The 24,544-nt window shown below is 30.4% G+C and overlaps 1 protein-coding gene across 1 annotated transcript in view; it reads left to right on the forward strand.

Moving 5' to 3' along the window:
- The first annotated feature begins 422 nt into the window (after nt 1-422).
- The window catches only part of LOC117925976 (diacylglycerol kinase 5-like), a 29,288-nt gene continuing 5,166 nt past the window's right edge, over nt 423-24,544 (forward strand). Inside the window, exons 1-3 of the mRNA XM_034845070.1 lie at nt 423-513; nt 19,368-19,455; nt 19,596-19,712. Coding sequence (XP_034700961.1) covers nt 485-513; nt 19,368-19,455; nt 19,596-19,712 — 234 coding nt within the window. The 5' untranslated portion in view covers nt 423-484. The remainder of the gene's footprint in view (nt 514-19,367; nt 19,456-19,595; nt 19,713-24,544) is intronic.

Genomic DNA, 24,544 nt, shown 5'->3' on the forward strand with positions numbered 1-24,544 from the left:
TGTCTTCTACTCTTTCTCATATCTCTATCTAGCATGTAGACAAACCCATTTCATCTTATTTCTTTTTTCCCCCTTATGACCTAGAATATTTATAGAGACGTTCCAAATAACTTTCCTTATCCTATAAAAAAAAACTATAATATTGTAATAACATAGCAACATAGGAGATCTTCTCTATAATATTCTTCATAGAAGTGAGTATATATTAATTAGAAATTTGAGTTACTTTCCAACACTGACTAATGTATACATTTCATAATAGAAGATTACCGTTATTACGCATTCTTAAATAATTGATATTTGATTAGTCTGAGTACTTTGTTTTATGGTAATTAAGAATTCACATTCTTGTTCTAATTATTGTTGGAAGTTTCCAAGGGCCAAATTTAAATGATTTTAGTTTGAATCTATTCGAGTTGGAATTTTGTAATGAGGACATCAATTCCAGATTGTCTTGAGATACCAAAGACTCTTCGCGTTCAACATGTTTCTGAAGACGACTTATTGCTCATGGTAACGTTTTGTCATATAACATTTTTTTAATTTACAAGAGAACAAATATTTTGCTCGCAAATTGAGAACTTTGCTTTTGCATAAATCATTAATGCATTAGTTTTTTACAATGCATATGTTTTGGGATCATGATTGTTTTTGTAGTTGTATCAATATTTTATAGTAAATTTATTAATTTATAGCATAAACTTTGTCATTTCCATATTCAAGTTTCTATAATCAAAGTAAAAAAGCCAAGTAAAAATGTGCTTGGACCATCAATCAATGGAGTTAAAGTCACATTAAAAAGTTTAATATATATTATAGTATTTGTCTCCACAATTAATATAAAAATCAATTAGCACAATGCACTTACTAAATATTCATACTTTTACGAATATGTCAAAAATTTAATCATGAGTACCAAGGTTCTTCAATTCCACTTACTTCTTCATTATGCATTTTTTTAAGAAAGGATATCTTTTGTCAATGTTTTTGTTTTGATCATGGAACATCATATTTTTTGCCAATGTAGATGCTAATTTATGGTCCATTTGGATCTCAATTGGTTTTTCTTATAGCATGTTAAGCTTTTTTTTTTTTTTTTTTTTTTATTAAAATTTTGTCAAATTACCTAACAAACACATTGATTGATGTCAAATATTGTTGGGACAGTAAAGTAGAAATCAAATTCTGTGTGATATTTGCATCAATTGTATTGTCCAATCAGTCAAATTTGTGCTACCTTGCATATGCTCTAAGTTTCTTACATTTTTTCTCTATTTTTTCTCTATTTTTTAATGTCTTGCAACTATTTTGAGTGAATAAGTGCATGTAAGGGAGCTTAGTCAAAGTATTGAAATGGAGTGAGAAGAGTACAAGGACATGAAATAGGAAGGGGAAGGAAGGAGGGAGGAGGGTGGAGGGAGGAGGGAGGGGGGAGGGGGGAGGGGAAAAGGAAAGGAAGAATGCACAATGCCATTTTCCATTTTGGGATGATGACCCATGGTGCCCAAATTTGCAACCTCCCCTTTGCTTATTACCACTTTGGGTGCAATGCTTTCCTAAGGGTGACACCATCTCTATTCAAATAATTGTTTATTCTTGGACACATTTTTTTTTTTTTTTGGAATTTTTATCCTATCTTTTAGATCTTTAGGATTAAAATTCATCAACATCTCTCCACGTTAAGGCAACCTTGGAATGGTATAAATATCCCATTTTGCAGTTGGAGAGGGGTTTGTCTTAAGGTCGCTTTGATATATTTTTAGGGTTTAGATTTCTTCATGTTTTAGTTTAGATTAGTGTAGACCCCTTTTGATGTAATCTTGATTTGGATGTTTTCCTCTATCTCGCACTTCCGTGCTTAGATAATTTTTGGTAAAAATTAAGTATTTCATATTTTTATTTTCTTCGTGTAAAGCACATGGTCACAGGATATTTAGTAAGAATACTATATTGAAAATATCTATCAAAATACTATTCCATGATCTTGACCCGTTACTACTTGAAGTTATACAAAGCTTTTGTACAATTCAAAACTTTATTTTTGTTTCCTTTTACTTTATAACCCATGATTTGTTTCATATATAATTTTTCTTTATGACATTCATTTAAAAAATTGATTTTGATCACACTTTTAGTAAAATTTCCATGTATTTTAAGCTATGAAAGAAATTATAATCTTATGGTTTCTATAGATTGTAACTAAAGAAAATTATGACATCATGATCAAAGATTAAAATATCATAAATTATGAAAATATCAATAGTTAAATTTTATAGAAATATTAGGAAATATAAAAAAATTGAACAAAAAATTGGAAAAAAATATTTTTAAGACAAAAAATTATGAAAATTACATAAATATGAAAAAAAAATGGTAAAATAGATAATAATAATACACATTGAAGTTGGTTTAATACATACATACATACATACATACATATATATATATATATATATATATATATATATATATATATATATATATATATATATATATGTGTGTGTGTGTGTGTGTGTGTGTGTGTGTGTGTGTGTGTGTGTGTGTGTGTTTCTCTTGATTTTAATTTAGAATTTCACATGGTATCAAAGCTTTCTCTGGTTTCTTTGTATGCTTGATGAAAATTTGAGTGCTACCTATCCTTATTTGAAGTTTTTTGTGGTGTTTTGATTTCTTGAGTTTCATTGTTGATTTATTTATTATTCGTTTTGTCTCCATTCATCACTACTATTATGTTTGAAATATTGAACCATACTCCTACTACCAGAGTTCTATTAAGGCGACATTCAAAGCGCTGCTAAGCTAAACCACGAGGGAATTATAGAACTTCCAAGCTACTTAGCACCTTATTGAGAAGAATTATCTTCAATATTCTTAGTTAGTGTGAACCTCCCTAAAGGGTAAAGGAAAATTGAACCATTTAATTGGCATAAGACTAAAACCTGGAAATCTAAAATTTTAGGGTTGGGATGAAAAGGATTCTATGATCATGTCTTGGTTATGGAATTCAATGTCCCCTAAAATTAGTGGAACATGTATGTTTTTTACAACAACTAGGGAGGTTTACAAAGCCATTCGACAAACCTATTCAAAGATATGAGATTCTACTCAAAATTTCAAATCAATGTGAAGATTTCAAGTATAAAATAAGGAACTAGATTTGTAATTAAACTTGCCAATATTATGAAGAATTTGTGATAGGAAATTGACTACTACCATAACATTCAAATTAAATGCCGTGAAGATGCAATAGTGCCAAAAAAAAATTATAGAAAAAGAATGAATTTTTGAATTTCTTGCTAGGCCCAATTTATAGTTTAACCAAGTATGGGTCTAAGTTCTAGGAAAAGAGGAGCCTCTAGCCATGAATGAAATCATCTCCATCATTTGTGCTAAAGAAAATCAGAGAGGTGTGATGCTTGAACCGTATTTTATTCATGGTTTTTCCATGGTTGCTATAATGCCAAACAAATTCAACTTAAATCTTGTTAGAGAAACTGGGCGTCTTGATAAGTTGAAAATTCTCAATCGTGAAGGACTTTAGTGTACTTACTACTAGAAGCCCTAAAACACCAAAGAGAAGTGTAGGAAACTTAATGGAAAACCTTAAAACTTGGATTAGAATAGGGAAAATAAAGCATGAAAAAAACACAATCAAGAAATTATGGCAAATTTTGAAGGAGGCCCTCAAGAAAAACATAGTTTCAATAGTGAAGAATTGGGAGAACTAAACAAAGAAAAGATAGAAAGGCTAAGATATTTTTTGGTACTCTGAATAAATAATTATGTGTTCTTTGGCACAAACAAGTAAGTCTTCTATTTCTCATACTTTAAGGCAATCTTTTATTTCTCATACTTCAAGGGCCTCATATTTGTCCTTCATTAGCTCTTGGGTAATTGAATCAGGAGACATAGACTACATGATCTAATCTTTTCCTAATGGCACAATACTTGAATTAAACCAGTTTTAAAAAGAAATGAATTGGATCCTTCTACTAACATTAGTCTAGAAACTATTGTTATAAAACTATTGCAAGTTTACTCAACAAGAAGAACAATTATCATTGGACCCATGTATACTCAAGAGTCTGAACTAAGGCTAGGTAATAGCTCTATCTCTCCTAGTACTTCAAATGTTGACAATGATCTTGATTTAACCATTACCATTAAGAACATCTGTTGTCATTATTTATGTCTTTTGATAACTTCTTCCACTCCCACAAAAATGTTCTCACTCATTTGTACACCATCATCACTCCACAAAACCTTTTCGAGGCACTAAATAATGAGAACTAGAGACAAGGCATGAGGGTTAAGATGGAGACCTTAGAGAAAAATAGAACATGGGAAATAGCAGAGGTGTCTAAGAGGAAGAAACCATTTGGGTGTAAATGGGTATATAGAATCAAGTATAACTAGAAAGATATAAGGCTAGGTTAGTAATAAAAGGCTAACACAAACCTATGAGGTTGATTACTGAGCAACCTTTGCTCTCATAGCTATTATGAATATCATAAGGATGTTATTATCATTAGTAGCTAATTTTGGTTGGAGCTTACAACAATTTGATGTAAAAAAAAAAAAGTATTTTTGCATGAGGACTTAGAAGAAGACATCTATATGGAAATTTCTCTAGAATTTTGCAAAAGTCTTGGTGGAACCAATGCTTGAAAATTAAAGAAATCCTTGTATGACTTAGAACAATCTCTAAGAACATGGTTTAGGAGATTTTCTAAAGTGATGTTTGCCATGAAATACAAACGAAGTCAAGGTGATCATACTTTGTTCATTAAACATTTGACTTTAAAGAGAGTGATAACTTTGTCGGTGTATATGGATGATATTATTATGATTAGTAATGATCCAGAGAAAATGAGGCTCTTTGATAGTATTTAACTAGAGAATTTGAGATTAAAGAACTTGTTAGATTAAAGTATTTCCTAAGAGTCAATGTGGCTCATTCCAAGGAGGGTATCTTTATTTCACAACCAAAATATGTTATTGATCTTCTTAAAGAAACCAAGAAACTTGGATGCAAGCTAGTGGACAACCCCAAACCATAAATTAGCAGAGGCCTTGGAGGATAGGATTGTAGATTGTGCCATGTATTAATGACAAGTGGGCAAATTAATTTACTCAACACATATTAGACTAGACATTGCATATGTTTTGAGCATTGTTAGTCAATTTATGCACAATCCCAAATACACTCATCTTTAAGCTATTTATTGAATCATGTACTACCTTAAATGAATATTCGATAAAGGTTGTTATTGAAACAAGCTATGAAGTTGTACCTGAAAGCTTACATGGATTCAGATTATGTTGTATTAATTTTAAATAGAAGATCAACCTTAGGGGACTATACTTTTCTTAAGGGATATCTTGATACTAGGCAAAGTAAAAAACAACTAGAGGTCACAAGATCTAGTGTTGAGGTGGAGTTTCAAGTAATGGCTCATGGAATTTGTGAACTATTATGGCCTAATATTATTTTAGATGATCTTAAAATCAAGTAGAGACACCTTATGAGACTTTACTGTGATAACAAGTTTGCATTCAACATTACTCATAATCTGGTATAGTATGATCAAATAAAACATGTGGAAGTAGATTGACATTTCATAAAGAATAAGCTTGATAGTGGTCTTATTTGCATTCTAGGTATTGAGACACGTGGCTAACTTGTATATGTTGTAACTAAAGATTGGCTAATACCACATTATAAGGAATTATAGGCAAGTTGGGAATAAAGAATCTCCATTCACCAACTTGAGGGGAAGTTTTGCAAGTTTGGGTCTTATAATTTAGGATTTTTCTCTTTTTAGGACCCTTTTTATACAATTGTAAATTAGTTAGGACTTTTTCTCCTTTTAGGACTTCTCTTGTACAATTATAAATTAGTTAGGGCTTTTCTCCTTTTAAAACATTTCATGTACAACTATAAATTAGTTAGTAGGAGATTTGAAATTGATTTGAATTACTATGTATAGAAGGAATTTTCCTATAATAGAGAAGGATAAATGTGTGTGTATATGTATATATATGACAATAATATATGGAACTTGCCAATATATTTTATACTAAAATAGTAAACTATATAAAACATGATGTTATAAGTGTAATAATGTTTTATTAAAAAAAAAATATTTGTAGTTATATCATAAATTTATATTTAGTTTATATTGAATTATTTTTAATATCATGTATTTTATATTTTTAATAATGGATAATGAGTTCAATGAAATTTGAAAATTGTATAGGTATAATTATATACATAATTACAAAAAATGTAATAAGGCTAGTCTATCTTTTGAGCTAGATGCTTGCCATTCTTGCCCTTTGAATTCTTACCAAACATGGCACTAAGGAATTCATGCCAAACATGGAGCACAAACGGTGAGAACACGACACACAATGAGCTAATTTCATGTGCAGTAGTGAGTTATTTGAAGAATTTCCAAAATATCAAGAAATAGGAAAAAAATAAATCATGAAAAATGATGAAAAAGTAAAAAAAAAAAAAAAAAAAGGTCCATTGGATGACATTTCTCCACTAATTTGTTAAAGCTGTCTGATGCATGATTTGTAATTTTTTAATCAATTATCATATGAATATTTTGTTATTATTTGTAACCTTTAGCCACTAATATTGCTTTGTAATGGTTTTAACTCCCATATATCATTTGTTGATAGCATCTCTCCATCTCTTTGTTTTTCATTCCTTCTTCAAACCTTATTGATTGGTCATAATAAGAAAATAGATAAAAAAAAAACAATAGATTTTTTATTTATTTCTTTTTACCTCAAAACATTTTTATAGGCTCTTGTAATATTATGCACTTTTATTTGTACTTTTCAATAAAGACGATGGAGATGAGTCTTCATAAGTGGATGGTGGTGATAGAAGAGGAGTAATGATCTCTTACAACTCTTTATTCGCTTGTCTTCTTCTTAAAAAAAAGGAAGAAATTCATAGTCATCTTCTTTGACATACGAATCCCACATTTCATCAAACTTGCAATCTCTACTAGTCTTGTAATATTTAGAGTATGAGTCATACAAATAAAAATAAAGTTCACTCTTGATATCTAACTTTTACTAGTTTCTTTCGGCACATGGGCACATTCAATACTTTAAAAAGAATTCTCAAGCGAGAAACACAATATTCTTTCACTAAGACAATCCTATGTTATGTAGACTACATGTAATCAACCTCTTTGGTTTAAAATTCATTAGATATTTTCTTATATTTTATCATACTTCAAGTCATGTCAATAATAGATTTATTTTTTCTTACTCTTTATCATGCTTCAACTCATGTCAGGAATAGATCTATCTATTTCATTTTATTGTGAAGAAATGATACACTACTTTAAAGGTTATAGGTTAGTAAAGATACCAAGTTTAATGAAACATAAATTAGGCTTTTGAAGAAGATAACTATGAATTTTTTCTATTATTTGAATGAAAAGATTAGATGAATAAAGCATTGCAAGAGCTCTCTACTCTATCTCTATCACGACCACAATTTTCTTAGGAAGACCTATGCTTTTAGTAGATTTTACAACAAGGTTTTTACATGAATAAATGAAACCAACTTAGTTGTTGAAACTCTTAGTCCTTGAACCAAAAATAAAAAGAACTAATAGCTTGTATAGTAGTTAGCTTGTCTCCATAGGGACTTCTACTTGAGAGTAGCAAAGATAAAGAGCAAGAGGTATGAATGTAGTTTAGGAGCTCAAATAGAATTGCTTCTCTTGAAGTCATGGGATAAAACATGAAATTTAAAAACAAAAAACTAATAGAAAACAGACTTTAAGAGTGGAGATCCATTGAAATCACCATTTCTATCTATAATTCTCTTACAAGGCACTAGATTAGTGTTTGTGACTCTAAGTCTAAGCCAAGGGTTTATACCAAGAAGTACATATTTAAGAGGAATGGGAACCATCTTAAAAAGGCTTAACTCACTCTAGTTGCTCTTGTTTAGGTCCTTGCAACTAGATGCTTTTGTTGGGTTTCATTTCAACTTGGTAGGTTTGTGCTCTACTCAAGGAAATCAATACTATGATCCCTTAGGCATTCTCCTAAGGCTTCTTAACTTGTAACCCTCACAACCATGACAACATACACTTGTTTTGCATGGTTACTCCTTTTGGTCATTATAACCACTACAAAAGGCTAGCTTTACTTGAGTCTTACACAAATCAAACCACTAGAGATTTGAACTGGGATATGGAAAAATCTTGGCTTTACTTACCCCTTGAAGTGTAAAACTAGCTAAGTGTGATGAAAATTAAATGAAAAGCAAGAACTATATAGGCATCCTTTACTCTTAGTTATACTGAGTTCCTTAGGTTGGATTGTGGGCAAACTTCATTATTCTAGATTTAACTCATTGCTTTAATGTTCCAACATTTTTTTCAACATAAAGGAATAGAAACATTCTCATATCCTTGTTACTTAGCCTATGAATCCCATACTAGTCTGTCTAAGGAATTGAGTGATAAAGCACCCCTGAGGACCTACAACTAAGCTTCAAGTGGTGGAAATGGATTTATCAAGTTTTTTGCTTCTCTAAATCCTCATATGGGATGCAAGTGGCATTAGATCTTTTTATTAATCTTCATCTCCTTTCTGCAATATATCAGTCTTTTCCTCAATTTGCCACAACTTCCCTTCCTTGGGAACTCTAGTATTTTAACACTAATGGATGTAGTGAGCAGTGTGTGAGAATGATTTAAGGAAAAATTCTCAATGGGAATACTTTTTTTTTTTTTGTTTCTCCAAGTACCTTGAGATTCTTTACTATCTATCTAAATGCCTCTTTTTGTTTCTCCAAGGACCTTGAGATTCTTTATTGTCTATCTAAAGGCATCTAATTAGTCATTTGAGCAAATAAGTCCATAAGTGGAATTAAAGCAAGAAGGTTAAAGCTTAACTTGCTTTACTTAATCTAATTATTTCCCAAAATTAAACTAAAAGAAATAAAAGATATGAGGTAAAAAGTTATTCCTACTAAGGACCTTTGAAAAACTCAATTGATTTGACACTCCAAGCTCCCTAAGGTATTTCTCTACTATTTCTTCTTTTCATTGTTACACATTTGAATTCTTCATTGAGTAAGAATCATCAACAAATTCAATATCTCCATTTTAGTTTAGATTCTATTATATGTTAATATTGACCATGATTTATGCAATAAGAGTTGGAAATGAGGTTAAGATATATATATATATAATAATGTTGTAAGTCTTTTCTGCTTAGATGTTCCTCTAATTGAACACTATGTTGGGTTGTTATGATATTACGACTAGCATGGTGACTGGTTCAACCACCTTGGCTTTCATAGATTGGCTTGGTCATTCATCTGCAGCTCGCTTTCTTCTCTACCTTGTGCTTGACACTTAGTTATCACCATTTTCAAAGTTGCATGCTATGCTCTTGTGTATTCTTTGGGGTGCATACAATGGTAGTAAAAATTCTTCCACCATCTTGTCTAGTGAATATCCCTGAAGTGCGCCATCATTGTTCTTCAAGGTGCGCCAATTGGTGAAGATGACTAGAAGCATGCATAGGATGTTGGAGAAGATGGTGTGCAAAGGTGGTAGTTGGAGGAGTTCCAAGTGTGAAGAAGGATGCAAGGTTGGTTTTAATGAGAGTGAGTTGCTTAGTTGGAGGAAAGTGGTGCATAATTTAAGTGAGTTGGGGTGCATAAGTTAAGTGAGTTGGAGGTAGTGCATAATTTAAATGAACTTGGAGATGTGAAACTTGAGTCATCTAAGTGATGAACAATTTACCTAACATATTTGAGAGGTGTGTGGCCTCAGTTTGACGCGCCTCTTAAATGCGTCAACTACTTTAGATAGCTCTTCTCCAATTCTTAAGTTTTCTTACTCTTTAAGCTTCATTCAAGTCCTCCCAAAAAATTCTAACACACTTTAAAATACCTTAAAGACCTACATAATTCTCACAAAAACATCAAATATAAAAGACTAAGGTATTAAAAACAAAAGTAAGTAGTGGATCAATTATAAGTCCCTCGAACATACTAAAATAAGCCTTTTAGAGCCATTAGAGTGTTGAGTTTGAGTTCTAATCACATATCTCTATCATTTTCTTTGAAAAGTTCAAATGAAATGAGACAATGCTATAAAACTTACAAGAACATTTCGAGGTAACAAAAAATCCAAATAATTAATCTAATTCTTTTTATCTATTCTTTTATTGTTATCAACAAATAGGATTTGAAGAATCCACAAAAATAAAGAAAAATAGAGAAATATTATCTATTATGACATTTAATTTAATATTTTTCATACCTTGCCCTCTCATTTCATTTTCCATTGCTCCATATTTTGTCCTTCTATAGAATTACAATATTGACTTTTTTCATTGTTGAATGAATTGTAATTATGTGTTCCACATTTTCCATGTCTACCATCAAGATTACTTTGACTTATTTCATTACCATAAAGTAAGATTGATTTGAAGGAGTTGCTCCAATTTTCTTTCTTCTTTCATTTTAATATTATTCATGGACTTGTAAAGATCCCATGAGTTGATCAATGGTCATGGGATCATGATTTTTGGACTTCTGAATAATGATAACAACATAATAACTTCTTGGATTAAAAGATGAAAGGATCTTTTCAATCACTTGAATACCATTCAAACTTTCAATATTTCTTTTAATTGATCCAAAATTACTAATACTCTTGAAAAAGTAATTGGAAATTGACTTAGATTTCTTCATTTGTAAAACTTCAAAATTCTCCTCAAAAAGTATAAAGCTAAAACTTTTCTTATCCTTTTAACTTTTTTAAGAGGTTTCCATTATCTCCAATGCATCCTTCACGGCCTCACATATTTCTTGAGTAAGGATTAAATTTTATCATTTATTGTAAAAATTATTGTCATTTATTGTCACAAGTTTTTGGATTAATTGTCGATCAATGGCTAAAAAAGTTTTAGCCATTGGTATTTTTTTTACGTGTCACAACATCAATAGTGCCCTAAATATAAAAATCCCTCTTGTATGGAAGCACCTTACTGTGGGCAACTTTGCCTTGTTATAATATTTATGACTTAATATATAATATCTATTTGTGATATATCAATGATATTTCTCATTTGAGTGATTATTGAAAATATAAAAACTTAAATACAAAATAAACACAAATATATATTACCAATTTTATCATACATATATTATATTTTCAATAAATAATTTATATGTTATTATTACTTGTTTGATGATTTCTTGGAATTTTTAAATATTTTTTTGAGTCTTAATTAATTCCTTCCTATTGAGATTTTTTTTATTACTGTCAATATTATCTTCCTTTAAAAAAAAATCCAACCATTAATATTTCATTAATTCCTGAATTTTGATCCTTGATTTTAAGAACCAAGCAAAGCCTTCATTTTGTTTATTCAGTTCTTGATTTTTTTTTTCTTTAGTTGAGACTTCAAATGGAAAAATACCTATGCAACATCTTTGCCTTTTATTCATATATATATATATATTGTGTGGTGTTGTGGTGTGTGTGTGTGTGTGTGTAGAATCAAATTTCTAAAATTCTATGATGTGCCTATTATACAAAGTCTATGGTCTTTCATAACTAAATATTCCTAAGTGTTTGATAGCATTTAACTTTCTAATATTACAACACAAGTTTTAAATTTGACTCCATTATTAATAAAATACATTAAATCTATTATGGCTAAACAATCACATTTAATTCCAATAGCCTATGCTATGGATAGATATATTATAATTACTAATATTGACATTTTTTTTAAAGTAATTCCATTAAACTAGTAAATTGGATCAAAACATTGACTTTTTTTTTTTAGCAAATATATTAGGGACACTATAAGATTATCCATGCTTATCATGAGTAGCTTGATAATGGAATAAGGAAATTAACATCAAATGTGGACTTTATTTGTGGATTGCAAACTTATTGGTACATTTGTTGATCAATTATGAGATTATATAGGGATTAGATACCAATTCAAGCAAGAAGACAATAATGATTGGTTAATGAATTGATTGATATACTTCAAACTCTAGTACTCACTATGACTTTCATGTAGTTTTTCATGCATACTTTAGAGGGAATTAATTCTAACATAATTTAAGTTTGCCTAAATATTAATTGGTTAGTCTTTAGGGTTATAGACATGAAAATTCCTACATAAGTAGATTGGGAAAAAGTTGTAGTGCATAGCAAAATTACATTAAAATATCACACCTTTAGAGAAGTGGCCCATTTAAGAGTGGAGGCATATCCTAGAATCTATAAGGTGCGCAAAATAAAACCATAGTTAGTAGTGATGAAATGCTGACATAGTTAATCAATATATTGGAGCTATATATAGAAATTCTTTAAAGACCAAATTGTCATGCCAATAATTAGGCATGACCTAACCAAGTTGCTTCTACAAAGGTTCTTCTTCGCTACACTCTGTGCACAACAAAACTATCTTATATTTTCCATTCAACTTGTTTAGCTTACCTCAACAATTGATAAGGTTTTATGAACTTCTCTAAAATACTACTTTAAGGTTAAAGAAAATTTATTTTAGTAGATGAAACACAGATTTAGTGAGCGAAGACATTTATGCTACTCTCTGCTATTTCTTATGGTACTTTTACTATAAAATATATTTGTGTGTCATAGGTACATACTCTTATTTTCATAGTAATCATATAAGTACAAATAGTTTATCGAGCATTATTTTGAGCAAACACCCATAAAGGTGGAACATATATTTCAATGGGTGAAGACACTTTCTCCTACTTTTTGCTATCTACCATTGTGCTTCAAAATATATCTACATATCATACATGTGTACTCCTATTTTTATAGTAGTCACATTAGTATAAATAGTTGATTGGGCATCATTTTCAGTTGACTTATGAGGGTTTAAACTTGCTCCACCTCTTTTAATTAAATAAGTTTAGATATACAAATTATGTATATGGGAGAGAGATTGTGATCTATATCATATTAGTTAAGTAAAAAATGTATAGTTCACATTTTCTTTACTAGCTACATGGTAGCATTTTCTTTTATTGGTAAACTTTTTTTTCCTTTGTCTATTTTTTCCTGGTGGGACTCCAACCTATAATCATTTGGCTTTGCTAAGTGAGCAACTCTCCTAAAACATCCATAAGATTTAATTTCTTCTAAGACAATCTTAAATTTAGAAGAATTAATTAATTAATTAATAATTCATTATTTGAATTAATGCTTGAAGTGGATAAGACTTTTAACTTATTAATTGTACTTTATGATGATATCTTACCAGGAAGGTGACAAAGATCTTTGTGGGAGATTTTGGAACTATCTTATAATAGGTAATGGATTTAGCTTGCTTGTACTTTTTTTTTCATAAATATTATGCAATTCATTATAATATGAATGTTCTTAGGAAACATAAGTTGAAAGAAACAAATCTATACTCAAGAAACCTAAACCCTAAATATGAAGAGTTTCCAATTTTTATATCTCTTTAAAATCAAGGCTTTTGTAATTCAAAATGTAATTGAAACTTTAAAAAATAACAAACCATTTGAATGCCCCTCTTATCTATTTGAACTTCCACTAAGTACATTATCCAATTTCACAAGTTTCAAGCTATTTTCAATTGCCTTTTCAACACTTTTGCATATAATTACCATTTAAAAAAACTTTACCATACCAAAAATACATCATTTCCTCAAATTTGATGACTTTTTACCTTCCTAAACTCAGTTCTATGGTACCTCAAAGTTTTTTTAGTTGTTAAGACCTATAAAGATAAGTTCATCGTAATTAATAAGAAATGGAAGAAAATTGTCAATTTACATCTCGTAGGATCTCCTTCCCCAAGATATGCTTTGCAATACCCTAATCCTTCATGTCAATTGTCTTTGATAATTCCCTTTTTAGTTTCCAAATCATATCTGCATCTTGTCCTACAATCATCATATCATCAACTTATAATAAGAGAATGATGAATTTATCGTCAAGGAATCTCCTAACATATACACATGGATCTGCAACTGTTCTCTTGTACTCTGACTCATCATGAAAGAATCAAATTTATTGTACCATTGTTATGGTGCTTGTTTTAATCCACATAAGCTTTTCTTTAACCTATAAACCATGTTCTCCTGCCTTTTAACCTTGAAGCTTTCTGCTTGCTCCATAAAGATCTCCTCATCAAGATCACCATGCAAAAATGTAGTATTTACGTCTAGTTGCTCCAATTGGAGATTCATACTTGCTGCTAATCCCAGTATAACTCAAATTGAACACATTTTCACAACAGATGAAAATATTTCATCAAAATTAATACCTTGCTTTTGACCGAATCCTTTTACCACTAATCGAGCCTTGTACTTTAACAACTTCTCGTTGTCTTTCTTTGGTTTGAACACCTATTTGTTCTTGAGTGCTTTCCTCCCCTTTGGTAGTTCTGTAAACTTGTATGTATGGTTCTTCCACAAGGAATTCATCTTTTCTTGCATGAATTTTATCCAATAGTCTTTGTCTTTGTGAGATTGCACTTCCTAGAAGCTTTTAGGTTCTCCCTCATCGGTAATTAAAATATACTTAGAATTGGGATACCTTGTAGATGATTGAAGTTCTCCGATAGTTTATCTTAATTGAGGTTCTTTTTCTGGTGGAAGGGTTTGCTCCCCTGGTTAGCACCTCTTGTATTATTGTTGTCTACATTTTTCTCATCCCCAATGGTTGGTTTTTCCATTTTTGTTCCTTGTTCTGATCATTACATCTCTGTTTCATTTGTAGTACCCTCTAATGAAGTCTTCCCTGGTGTTAAATTTGCAACACCTTCATATGTGAGTTTTGCACTACCCATGTTTTTCTCCATATCTTCAATGGTCTCATGTTTGTGAAACACATTGTCCTTACTTTTGACTATCTTTTACTTTTCTAAATCCCATAGCTTGTAGTAGAATTTCTCATCCCTATATCCAACGAAAATACAAGGAATTGTTTTATCATCAAGCTTTGATCTTTGCTCCCTAGGTACATGTAAAAATGCTTTGCATCCAAACACCTTCAAGTGAGAGTATGAAACATCATTTCCAGTCCAAACTCTCTCAGGAATATCAAAGTCCAAAGGAGCTTATGGTTATCTATTAATTAGGTAAATAGCGGTGTTGACAGCTTCACCCAAAAATAACTTAGGAAGTTTAGCTATTTTCAAAATACACTAGACTTTTTCCATAATAGTTCGATTCATCTGTTCAACAACGCTATTGTCCTGTGGCATACCAAGAACCATCTCCTCATGCCTGATTCCATGCTTTGAGCAATATTCTTTAAATTCTTTAAAGATGTACTATCCACCATTATCTATTTGAAGAAGCTTTAGTGGATTTCTCGTCTCTCTCTACCATGGCATGAAATTGTTGAAAATACTGGAATACCTGATTTTTTTGTACACTTTAGGTATACCCACGTTTTCCGTGAAGCGTCATCAATAAAACTAACAAAGTATTTGTTACCTCCCAATGAGTCTATTTCCATGGGTTCACAAACATTAGAATACATTAATTCCAATTTCTTCAATTTTTGATTGGAATTCTTCTGGAATGAAACTCTGTGATGCTTTCCAAATATACAATAGTCATAGGGGTTTGATTGCCTTTGGCCATAGGAATGAGGGACTGTTTGGCCAAAAGTTGTAACCCTTTCTCACTCATATGCACCAGCTGTTTTGGCCATAAATCTGGAGAAGCATCATCTTCAATTGCATTTAGTTGACTTCCACACACTTTCACGTGTGTTTTGTACAACAAGCAACATAATTTGCCTCGCACCACCACCAAAGATCCTTTGGTGAGTTTCAAATTTTTTTTTACCAATAAAGTGGCTATATCCATCATTATCTAGCATACATATAGAAATTAGGTTCAAACGTAGACATAGAAAGTGTCACACATCTTTTAATGTTAATGTGTACCTCGTACTTGTTTGTGTGCAGATGTCGCCAATCTCCATGATCTGAGAAACACGAGTGTTTCTCATTTTCACAACATCAAAGTCTCTCACTTTGTATATGGAAAAATATTTTATTTTTAAGATAGTGGTATGATGCCGCTAAGCCACTATCCACTCGTCATCTTGATCTGCTACATGAAAACAATCTTCTTGGTTATAGAGTAAGGTCACCTTGTTGTCACTGGTAGAGGTGGTAGTAGTGGTATTCCTATAGTCTACCTGTTTTTAGTTCTTGTCTATTCCCTGTTTTAGAAATTTACATTTCCTTTTCATGTAGCCTATTTTACCACAATGATAACATTTTATCTTCTCTTTAGACTTTGATCTACCTCTTGATTTTTTTTGCCCATAACATCCTTTGCTTCTACTTCCACCCTTGTTCTCCGTGACAAGGGCATGTGTGTCATTGCCCATCAAATCCTTCTTTTGAATTTCCTCATTGAATATGCTATTTCTAACCATACCTAATGTGACTTTTCCTTCTAGGGCTAAATTTCCCATAGTACCACCAAAGTATTCTAGCTGTCAGGTAATGAATTGAGTAGCAAGCATGCCTGGGTCTCATCATCAAGAGAAAGGCATGCAATAGGTAATTGAGTGATCAAACCTTCAAAATAATTCAAATGTTCAACAAATGATCATCCCTTCTTTAGCTTTAAATTTATCAGCTTTTGCATTAATAAAATTTTTGTTTGTGCGTTTTTTGTCTCATACATGCTCTCCAAATTCTTCCAAAGAGTTTGGGGATCCGTCTCTTTGGCAACATGGTTGTAAAGACTAATATCCACCCATTAGCAAATAACACCCAATGTTTTCTTCTTTAATTTCATTCTATCTGCGTCTGGCATTTCACTTGGCTTAGCATTATCTCCCTCAATATGATCATATAAATCGAGGAAATCCTCCATCGTGGATTTCCAAAATGAGTAATTTGTAGTTGTAAATTTAATCATGGTACCCAAATAATTTTCGGCCATGATTCTACCCAAACTTGAACTTCCTAATCACGCTCTAATACCAGTTGTTGGGAATGAGTGTGACCTATTAAACATTACAACAAGTAATATTTGAGTGGCTTTGCCAATCCACCATAATTGTCAACCTTTAGAAATTTAAGTAAGCAGTTGGGTGGCTATGTCAACCTTCAGAAATTTAAATTAGTAAATGGGTGGCAGTGCCAATCCACAGAAAATAAAAGTGACAAAGAAAAAGGAACACCTAATTTACGTGCTAAAACCCTCATAATGAGGGAAACCTCCACTGGGCAAAGATGAGAAAAGAATTCACTATGTGATAAAATTGGTACAAAATATTACTCAAGTATTATCCTTACTTGAGTTTAACACACCCCAGGATATGCTCGTAATCCTCAAAATTTTATCACTTAGTGCTCTCTTTGTCTCACTTTTCTACACAACTGTCAATGGTTGGAATTTTTTGTCTCACCAAATGATCACTAGAAGTTTGTTATTTATATGCAATAATTGAAGGCCAAAGATTGCTTCCATTAGTTGAAATATAGGTAGGCTCTTATTGGAAGAAAAAATGCAAGATTTTATTAGTGTAAAAATGGGGATTTGGCAATGGCAGCATGGAGGAAATAAAAACCAAAATAAAATTTGGTTTCTTAAGATGGAAAATTAAATGGCTACCTACCGTCTTCGTAATAAGGATGGACCCTACCAATTATCTTCACTTTTAGTTGATTCTATAGACTCATTATCATTAGACTCAAAATCACTCTAACTCATTTGCAATGTTTTCTTTTTCTTTTTAGGTATAGGGAAATCTAAATGAAAGTGCCCTTTACCTCTATAGTTAAAAAACTCAACTTGAGATAATTTTATTGAGTACTTTTTATTTATTTTTATTTTCTTAGAGAAAGATTTTTTTTTTCTTTCTTTGGGCCATCTCATGTGTTTGTCTCATTTTGTATTCTCATGTACAATGATAGTGAATGCGAAACCAAAATCATCTTTAAATAATATTGAAATCCATTTATTATTACATCATGTCATTTTTTAAGGGATTTATCCTAATAGGAGGCAAGTAAATATGTCATCATGATTAAAGTTCTATATGAAGAAATATGTTATCAATCCTCTTAAAAGGAGATAAGAATGTTATACTATCATAAAGCTATTGATGCCTCCATTAATATAAAGATAGTGATGACTTCCAGATTGATACCAAACATATTAGAGGCTTCTAAGGAAAGTTTATTAGCATTTTGCATAGTAGGCTCACACATTGCTTATACTCAGGAGGGTTAGCCAATTTATATATGCACATGGAAGGAGATCTATGGATGATATATACTTGATTGTGAATGAAAAGTTTAACCAATTATAAAGACTAATGAGAAGTTAGATATGCACATATGTGTGTATACATATATACAAAATGTGGAGTTGTCAATAACAAGGATAATTTTGGATATGGTACTTTTGTTGAGAGAGACTAAGTTGCTTAAAAGAGAAATTTAATTAGGTTTCCCTTAATCCCAAGTAGATTATATATATATATATATATATATATATATATATATATATATATATATATATATATATATAAAACACTCATAAAGTATGTAAGACATTTTTTTTGAGAATATTTTGTGGTGGAAGAGCTTCTCAACTAAAAAGTATGATGTTTTTGTGGTATTGAGTTTGTCTTACACATAATATAATCTAGAATGGTTGAAATAAGCATATATATATATACTAATAATTTGTGACCTCATCTAGAATAAGTTAAAACTTGATTTGATTTGGTTTTCATTTTTTCACGTTAGAATCAACTTATTGGTGTCTTAGTAAAAAAGGCAAGAAATTTTTATAGAAAAGCGTAGATAAATTAGTGGAGCTTAATGAAGATTTGACAACAATTATTAAAAATCAGCTAAAAGACTAAAGTTGAGTGAGGATAAGGAAGACCAAAGTTATTTATAGAAAAGCAAGACCTAAAATTGTTTAATTCATCAATAAAATTTTAACTCAAAAACTAAAATGGATTATGACCATCCTTAAGAAAATCCACACAACAAAGTTGATCTCATTGTGGATCATTTTTCATGGTCAATAATAAAAGCAAATGATGAAATGATTTTCAAATGCTTTTTGTTGTATACTAATTCTTCAATACATCAATACTAGATAGCCTCCTTAACATGAATAAGAAATATATTTTCAGGTTTATATATTTTACAACAACATTCATTGAAAATGTCATTCTCCTTGACATGACCATAAAAAATTTAATTATATTATATCTTGTTAGCATTTAGTTCTCGTTTGAATGAACATTAATAATATTTCTAATTGTTTTTTTTTTCATTTGTAGCATAAGATCAATTGTTTGTCTTAACATGCCTAGTTTCCCTGGTGGACTAGACCCTTGGGGCAAACCAAATTTTAGGAGAAAAAAAGAGGTAAGCTTTTGAATGTTTTGTTTTACATCAAAAGAGATGAAAAATAGAAAGTTATATATATATAGTTTCATTCAAGCTAACTTTATCTTTCTTTGTTTAACAGTTTTATTAAAAAATTCTAATGGGATTGTAATTTGTAGAGAAACTTTACATCATCTTTTGTGGATGATGGACTTCTTGAGATTATAGGATTTAGAGATTCATGGCATGCGGAAAAGTTTCTTCCTTTGAATTGCCATGGGACTCGTCTTGCACAGGTTAGTTCTATGCATGTATATTTTCCTCAATCAAACCAAGCTTAAAACATGTTTAAACATTGATCATATAATTTTTGTTACAACTATATGTTATGCTAAATGTTGATAAGTATTTGAAGTTTTAGTTTTGATTTACAATAGTGGTAGTGATGATGAAACCAACATGTTAATAATATCCATCTTCAAATGTCCAAGTATTGACTAACTTCTACTTTTTGTTGTTGTTCTTCTTGTTTACTTCTCAATTTAGGTACACCAAATTCGCTTTGAGCTTTGCAAAGGGATAGCTAAGCATATTTACATGAGTTTTGATGGGACGAAATGGAAACAACATACCCCTATTGATGATGACAACTACATGATCGAAATCTCTTATTCATCTAAAACTAGAATGCTTGCAACTTCAACTTTAAAATGCAAACACAAAGCTAGAAGTCCTACATCTATTGAATATTCTCAATAGGGTTGAAATCTTCATTGAGGATTTCCTAATAAACCTTTATATGTGGATAACATGATAAAATCTTTATATGTATATATATACAAACAAAAAGATTTGATGGAGGATATTGATGAAATCATATTTCACAAATTTATAAACTATAAACCCATTTAGGTTTCTTTATATAAACTTCTTTGTTATGGTATTGATTTAGATATTCGATTGTACAACCTTATGATGGATATTTTAGTGATTACATAAAAATCGAAGCAATTACCAAAATGAGAGAAACTCTGATAGTCAAGGTGAAACTACTATTGTACAAATTTATAGAAAGGCCAACTTCATAACCATATGATTGACAAATTAAATTATAAGAAATCTTGAATATGGGAGAACTCTACATAACCAAGATGTTATTCACATAACCATTTGTCATTGACTTCGATTTCTTATATTCAATTTCATTTGTCACATAACCAAAGCAATTACTAAGTTTGAAAATCCATTTCACATCATTGATTTTATATTCTTTTGTAATATCAATCACTTTTCATAAGCCATTTTAATAAGGTTTTATATAAAATTGTAGATTTGGTTACTAAGTTCAAGTTTTTATTATTGAATTTCATGCATTTAATTTGGTAGATTATCAATTGTGGAGATAGAGTCCTTCAAAGTATGACATGACATATTTATTAGTTTTTAGATTCACTTTACTGTCTTACTTTACATTATGGTTTATTTTATCATTCAAGACTACATGATTGTAATATATATAACTTGGGTGTATTAGGAGTTGCACAAAAGATTGAAGTTATGAATTCTTTGTATTTTGACGAGTGGCTTATAGCTAGTTCATGGACATAGGTAATTCATTTAAGGTTATAGCACACTACTTCCTAATAAGAGAGATGACTTACCTTTATCATTAGATAGGTTTTCCATGTTGAGTGCACTAGTGTGTATGATTACACATTAGATAAGATCTATGGTGAATTGTGACATTGACTATCATGTGATCATGATTTCATCATGCTACTATATCATATAGTCTCTAGACCATCACAAAATATTGTGCTAGTGTTAAGGTATTTATATTCCCTAAGGATTAGGTCACTATTAATTAGTAGGTAGCAATAGGTATTCTTAAGACATGTACCATGATATCTCATAGATTTTATTTTAGATAGTGTGTCCTCTTAGGTTATCTTAAAGACTTGTTAGCCTAAAATTTGGGACCATAGTAATTCCTTTAGTAGAGCTTGACTCATACTCTTTGTGAGATATATTATGTCAATTTGATCATATAATAGGAGGATTTGAAACTCAAGGATGGTAGACGTAATCTTAAGAATGTAATAGCTTTCACTATGTTAGATTATGGACCCTAGTTCAAACTCGAATAGATAAAGGTCACAAACTTGAGAAATTTATTAAATTGGATTTAATCAATTTTCATCTTAGTGTAATGTCATAGGTTATGAAAGTTTTAAAGTTTTATGGAGAATTGATCATTTATGTGCATAAGGACATTTTGATAAAAGTGAAAGATTTCTTAAGAATTGTAATTAATTATTTTAAGTTTTTCTAGATTGAATTAATTAATTAAGTAGAGTTCATTAAGGGATGGATTAAGACCTAAGCCCAAGTTGGGTCAAAGTCACTTGAGCTCACAAGAGAGTATATATAAACCCCTTGGGTTTTAAGGTTAGACTCTAACTTTCATACTAGTGGTCTTTCAAAAAACCCAACCCTCCTCTCTCGATCTCTCTTTCGCTCTCACTCATTCTCTCACTCAAACACTCCTTTGAACAACGACCAATACTATCTTGTTTTCTAGATTTTAAGGGTTTTTGTTTTTACTAACCGTAATTTTTGTTATAAGGGTATCTTGGTAAATTTGGATTTTAAAATCCCAAGAAATCTTACCAAGTATGTGATAGGATCCCTAAGGCTGAGGAAAATTATTTGAATTTTCTTTTTTATATTTTTTATGCCTAATATGTATATTTTTCCTATCATATATGTCTTGCAAAAAAAAAAAAAAACAAACTTAGTAATCTGATGGAAATAAGTTTTTGAGAAAATTGGAGTCCAAAAAGATATCACTTATTAAATTTATGAATACTATATATTAAGGAAATAAATTTTTTAAAATAAAATTTAAATAAAAAAAGCAAATTTTTCTTTTTTAAGATTATTCTCAAGGATTTTAAATATTTTTATTAAAGTTTTCCTTATTGGATAAAACGTTGTCTGGATTTTTATTTTTTATTTTCAAATTTTAGAAATTTTCTTATTGCACTAATCCTCAATTAAAAAAAAAATTGAAACTTTGTTTAAAATGCATAATTTATCTTTAAGAATATTATTAGAATTTATAGTTATAATCATTTTAATGAAATAAATTGGTATGAAAATTAGATTCCAAATGTAACAGTATTTATTAAATTGAAAAGGTATAGAAATAAGGAAAGTATGTTTTATGAGGAATTTTTAATCGTGAGAGCTAAAGTTTATTTTTTTATTATTCTTAATGATTTTCAAATTTCTTAAAATATTTTTTTTAGAATCTTCCAAAATTACATATTTCCTTATCGAAGATGCTCTCAAATTTTCATAAATTGAAGTTTCTTATTATATTAGAGTTCCCAATTTGGAGAATAAATATTTTGGAAAATTTCAGACGAAGTAATTTATCATTAAAGGACATTACTAAAATGATTTAAGGAAACTTAGTAATTTGATGAAAATAAATTTCTTTGAAAAAATTTCCAAGATAAGATATTTATCAAATTGGAATTATGTAAATGACAATTTTATGAAAATAGATTTTAGAATTTGAGAGCATATTTCTTATCAAATTAAATTTTCAATAAAACACTCTGATGAAAATTTTAAAAGTTCACATTGCCCTATTACAAAATGTTTCTAATTTATGAAATAAAAATTTTCGAAATTTTTTAGACATAGAAGATAATTTATTCATCATCGTAATTACAAAAGCCTTAAAGCTCTTAATCAATTCAAATGATCAAGTAAGAGTAGTTCATAGGCAAGCCTATAACCTCCAATATTAAGCCCATCAAGGGTATGGACTTTCAACATCATCTTAAAGTCCATCTCAATTCTCGGTCATTGCCAATTTCAACAGTGGTTTGGGCAAAGGAATTAAGGAATGAGGATTTTCTTAAACATAAGACTAGATATTTTAATAGTAAGAGTGGTCAATCCTAAAATTGGAACTCTTCACATGATAATATTGATATTAAGGATCTTTATTAATTTAGATATAAAATAGTTGAATCACCTAAAGTGGTCCTACTTGCGTAGTCTGAGAGTTGAACTTAAAAAGTATGCTAATATTGTCTTAGGAATTTTTCATGTTTATGTTAAAATCTTATATTTAAGCAATGAAAACAATATCAAATTTTCAAAAATGATTTTTTAGGGTTAAAGTACTAACCTTTAGGTTTAGATGTTCCTAAACCTTAAATTCCAAGTATTGAAGATGACCTTGAAGTTGTTGGCAATCTCATAAACCCACGAGCTTCTACCTAATGACTCAACCTTGTTTTTAGCACACTTTGAGTGGAGAGGAAAGGAAGGTGGAGGTTATGACTCTCTTTCTCTCTGGATGGTGGAAGACAAAAGGTTATGGAAACCTAACCTCTATGGGGTATTTATAAAGTTCCGAACTAGGCTTAGGTGGCTTGAGCACACATAGGCTTAGGTCACTTAATTTAGCCTAAATTGGGTCCTAATTAATTAACCAACCCAATAAGGCCTACTAACTAATTAATTAGCCTAATCCAAAGACCTTGTTCATTTACCCCTATGCAACCATGAATAATTACCAAAACGCCTTTATTAACAAAAGTGAACCTAGAGTCAATCCAACCCTCATAACCCATGCCAACAAGGTATATGAGCTCAGAACGAGGACCATTGGGACCTATAGGAGTATTGGCTCCCTTATAATTCAATTCTAAATTTGATTCAACATCCTACTATAAAGAATCAACTAAACTCCAGTATCTTATGTAATTAACAACAAAACTATGTACTCAGGTTCATGACCTACTATCCATTGTGTTTAGTCTCCCCATGAACTAGCGTCCATAGTTTAACAAGGTGAAAGCTATCAGCCTTTCAAGACTACCTTTATATTCTTAAGTTATAGATCCTCATATTGTGTGTTCAATTGACATATCTTAGCTCTCAAAGAGCTTATGTCAAGTTCCACTTAAGGAACTACTATGACCATAGTTTTCGTGAAAACACCTCATTTTGATCACTCAAGGGGACACATTGTCTCAATCCCATGAGATATCATGGTGCCTCCATTGAGAATACCTATTGCTACCGGTTTCCAACAACAGTGGCC

The sequence above is a fragment of the Vitis riparia genome, chromosome 12, assembly GCF_004353265.1.
Source record: "Vitis riparia cultivar Riparia Gloire de Montpellier isolate 1030 chromosome 12, EGFV_Vit.rip_1.0, whole genome shotgun sequence".
NCBI classification, from domain to species: Eukaryota; Viridiplantae; Streptophyta; class Magnoliopsida; order Vitales; family Vitaceae; genus Vitis; species Vitis riparia.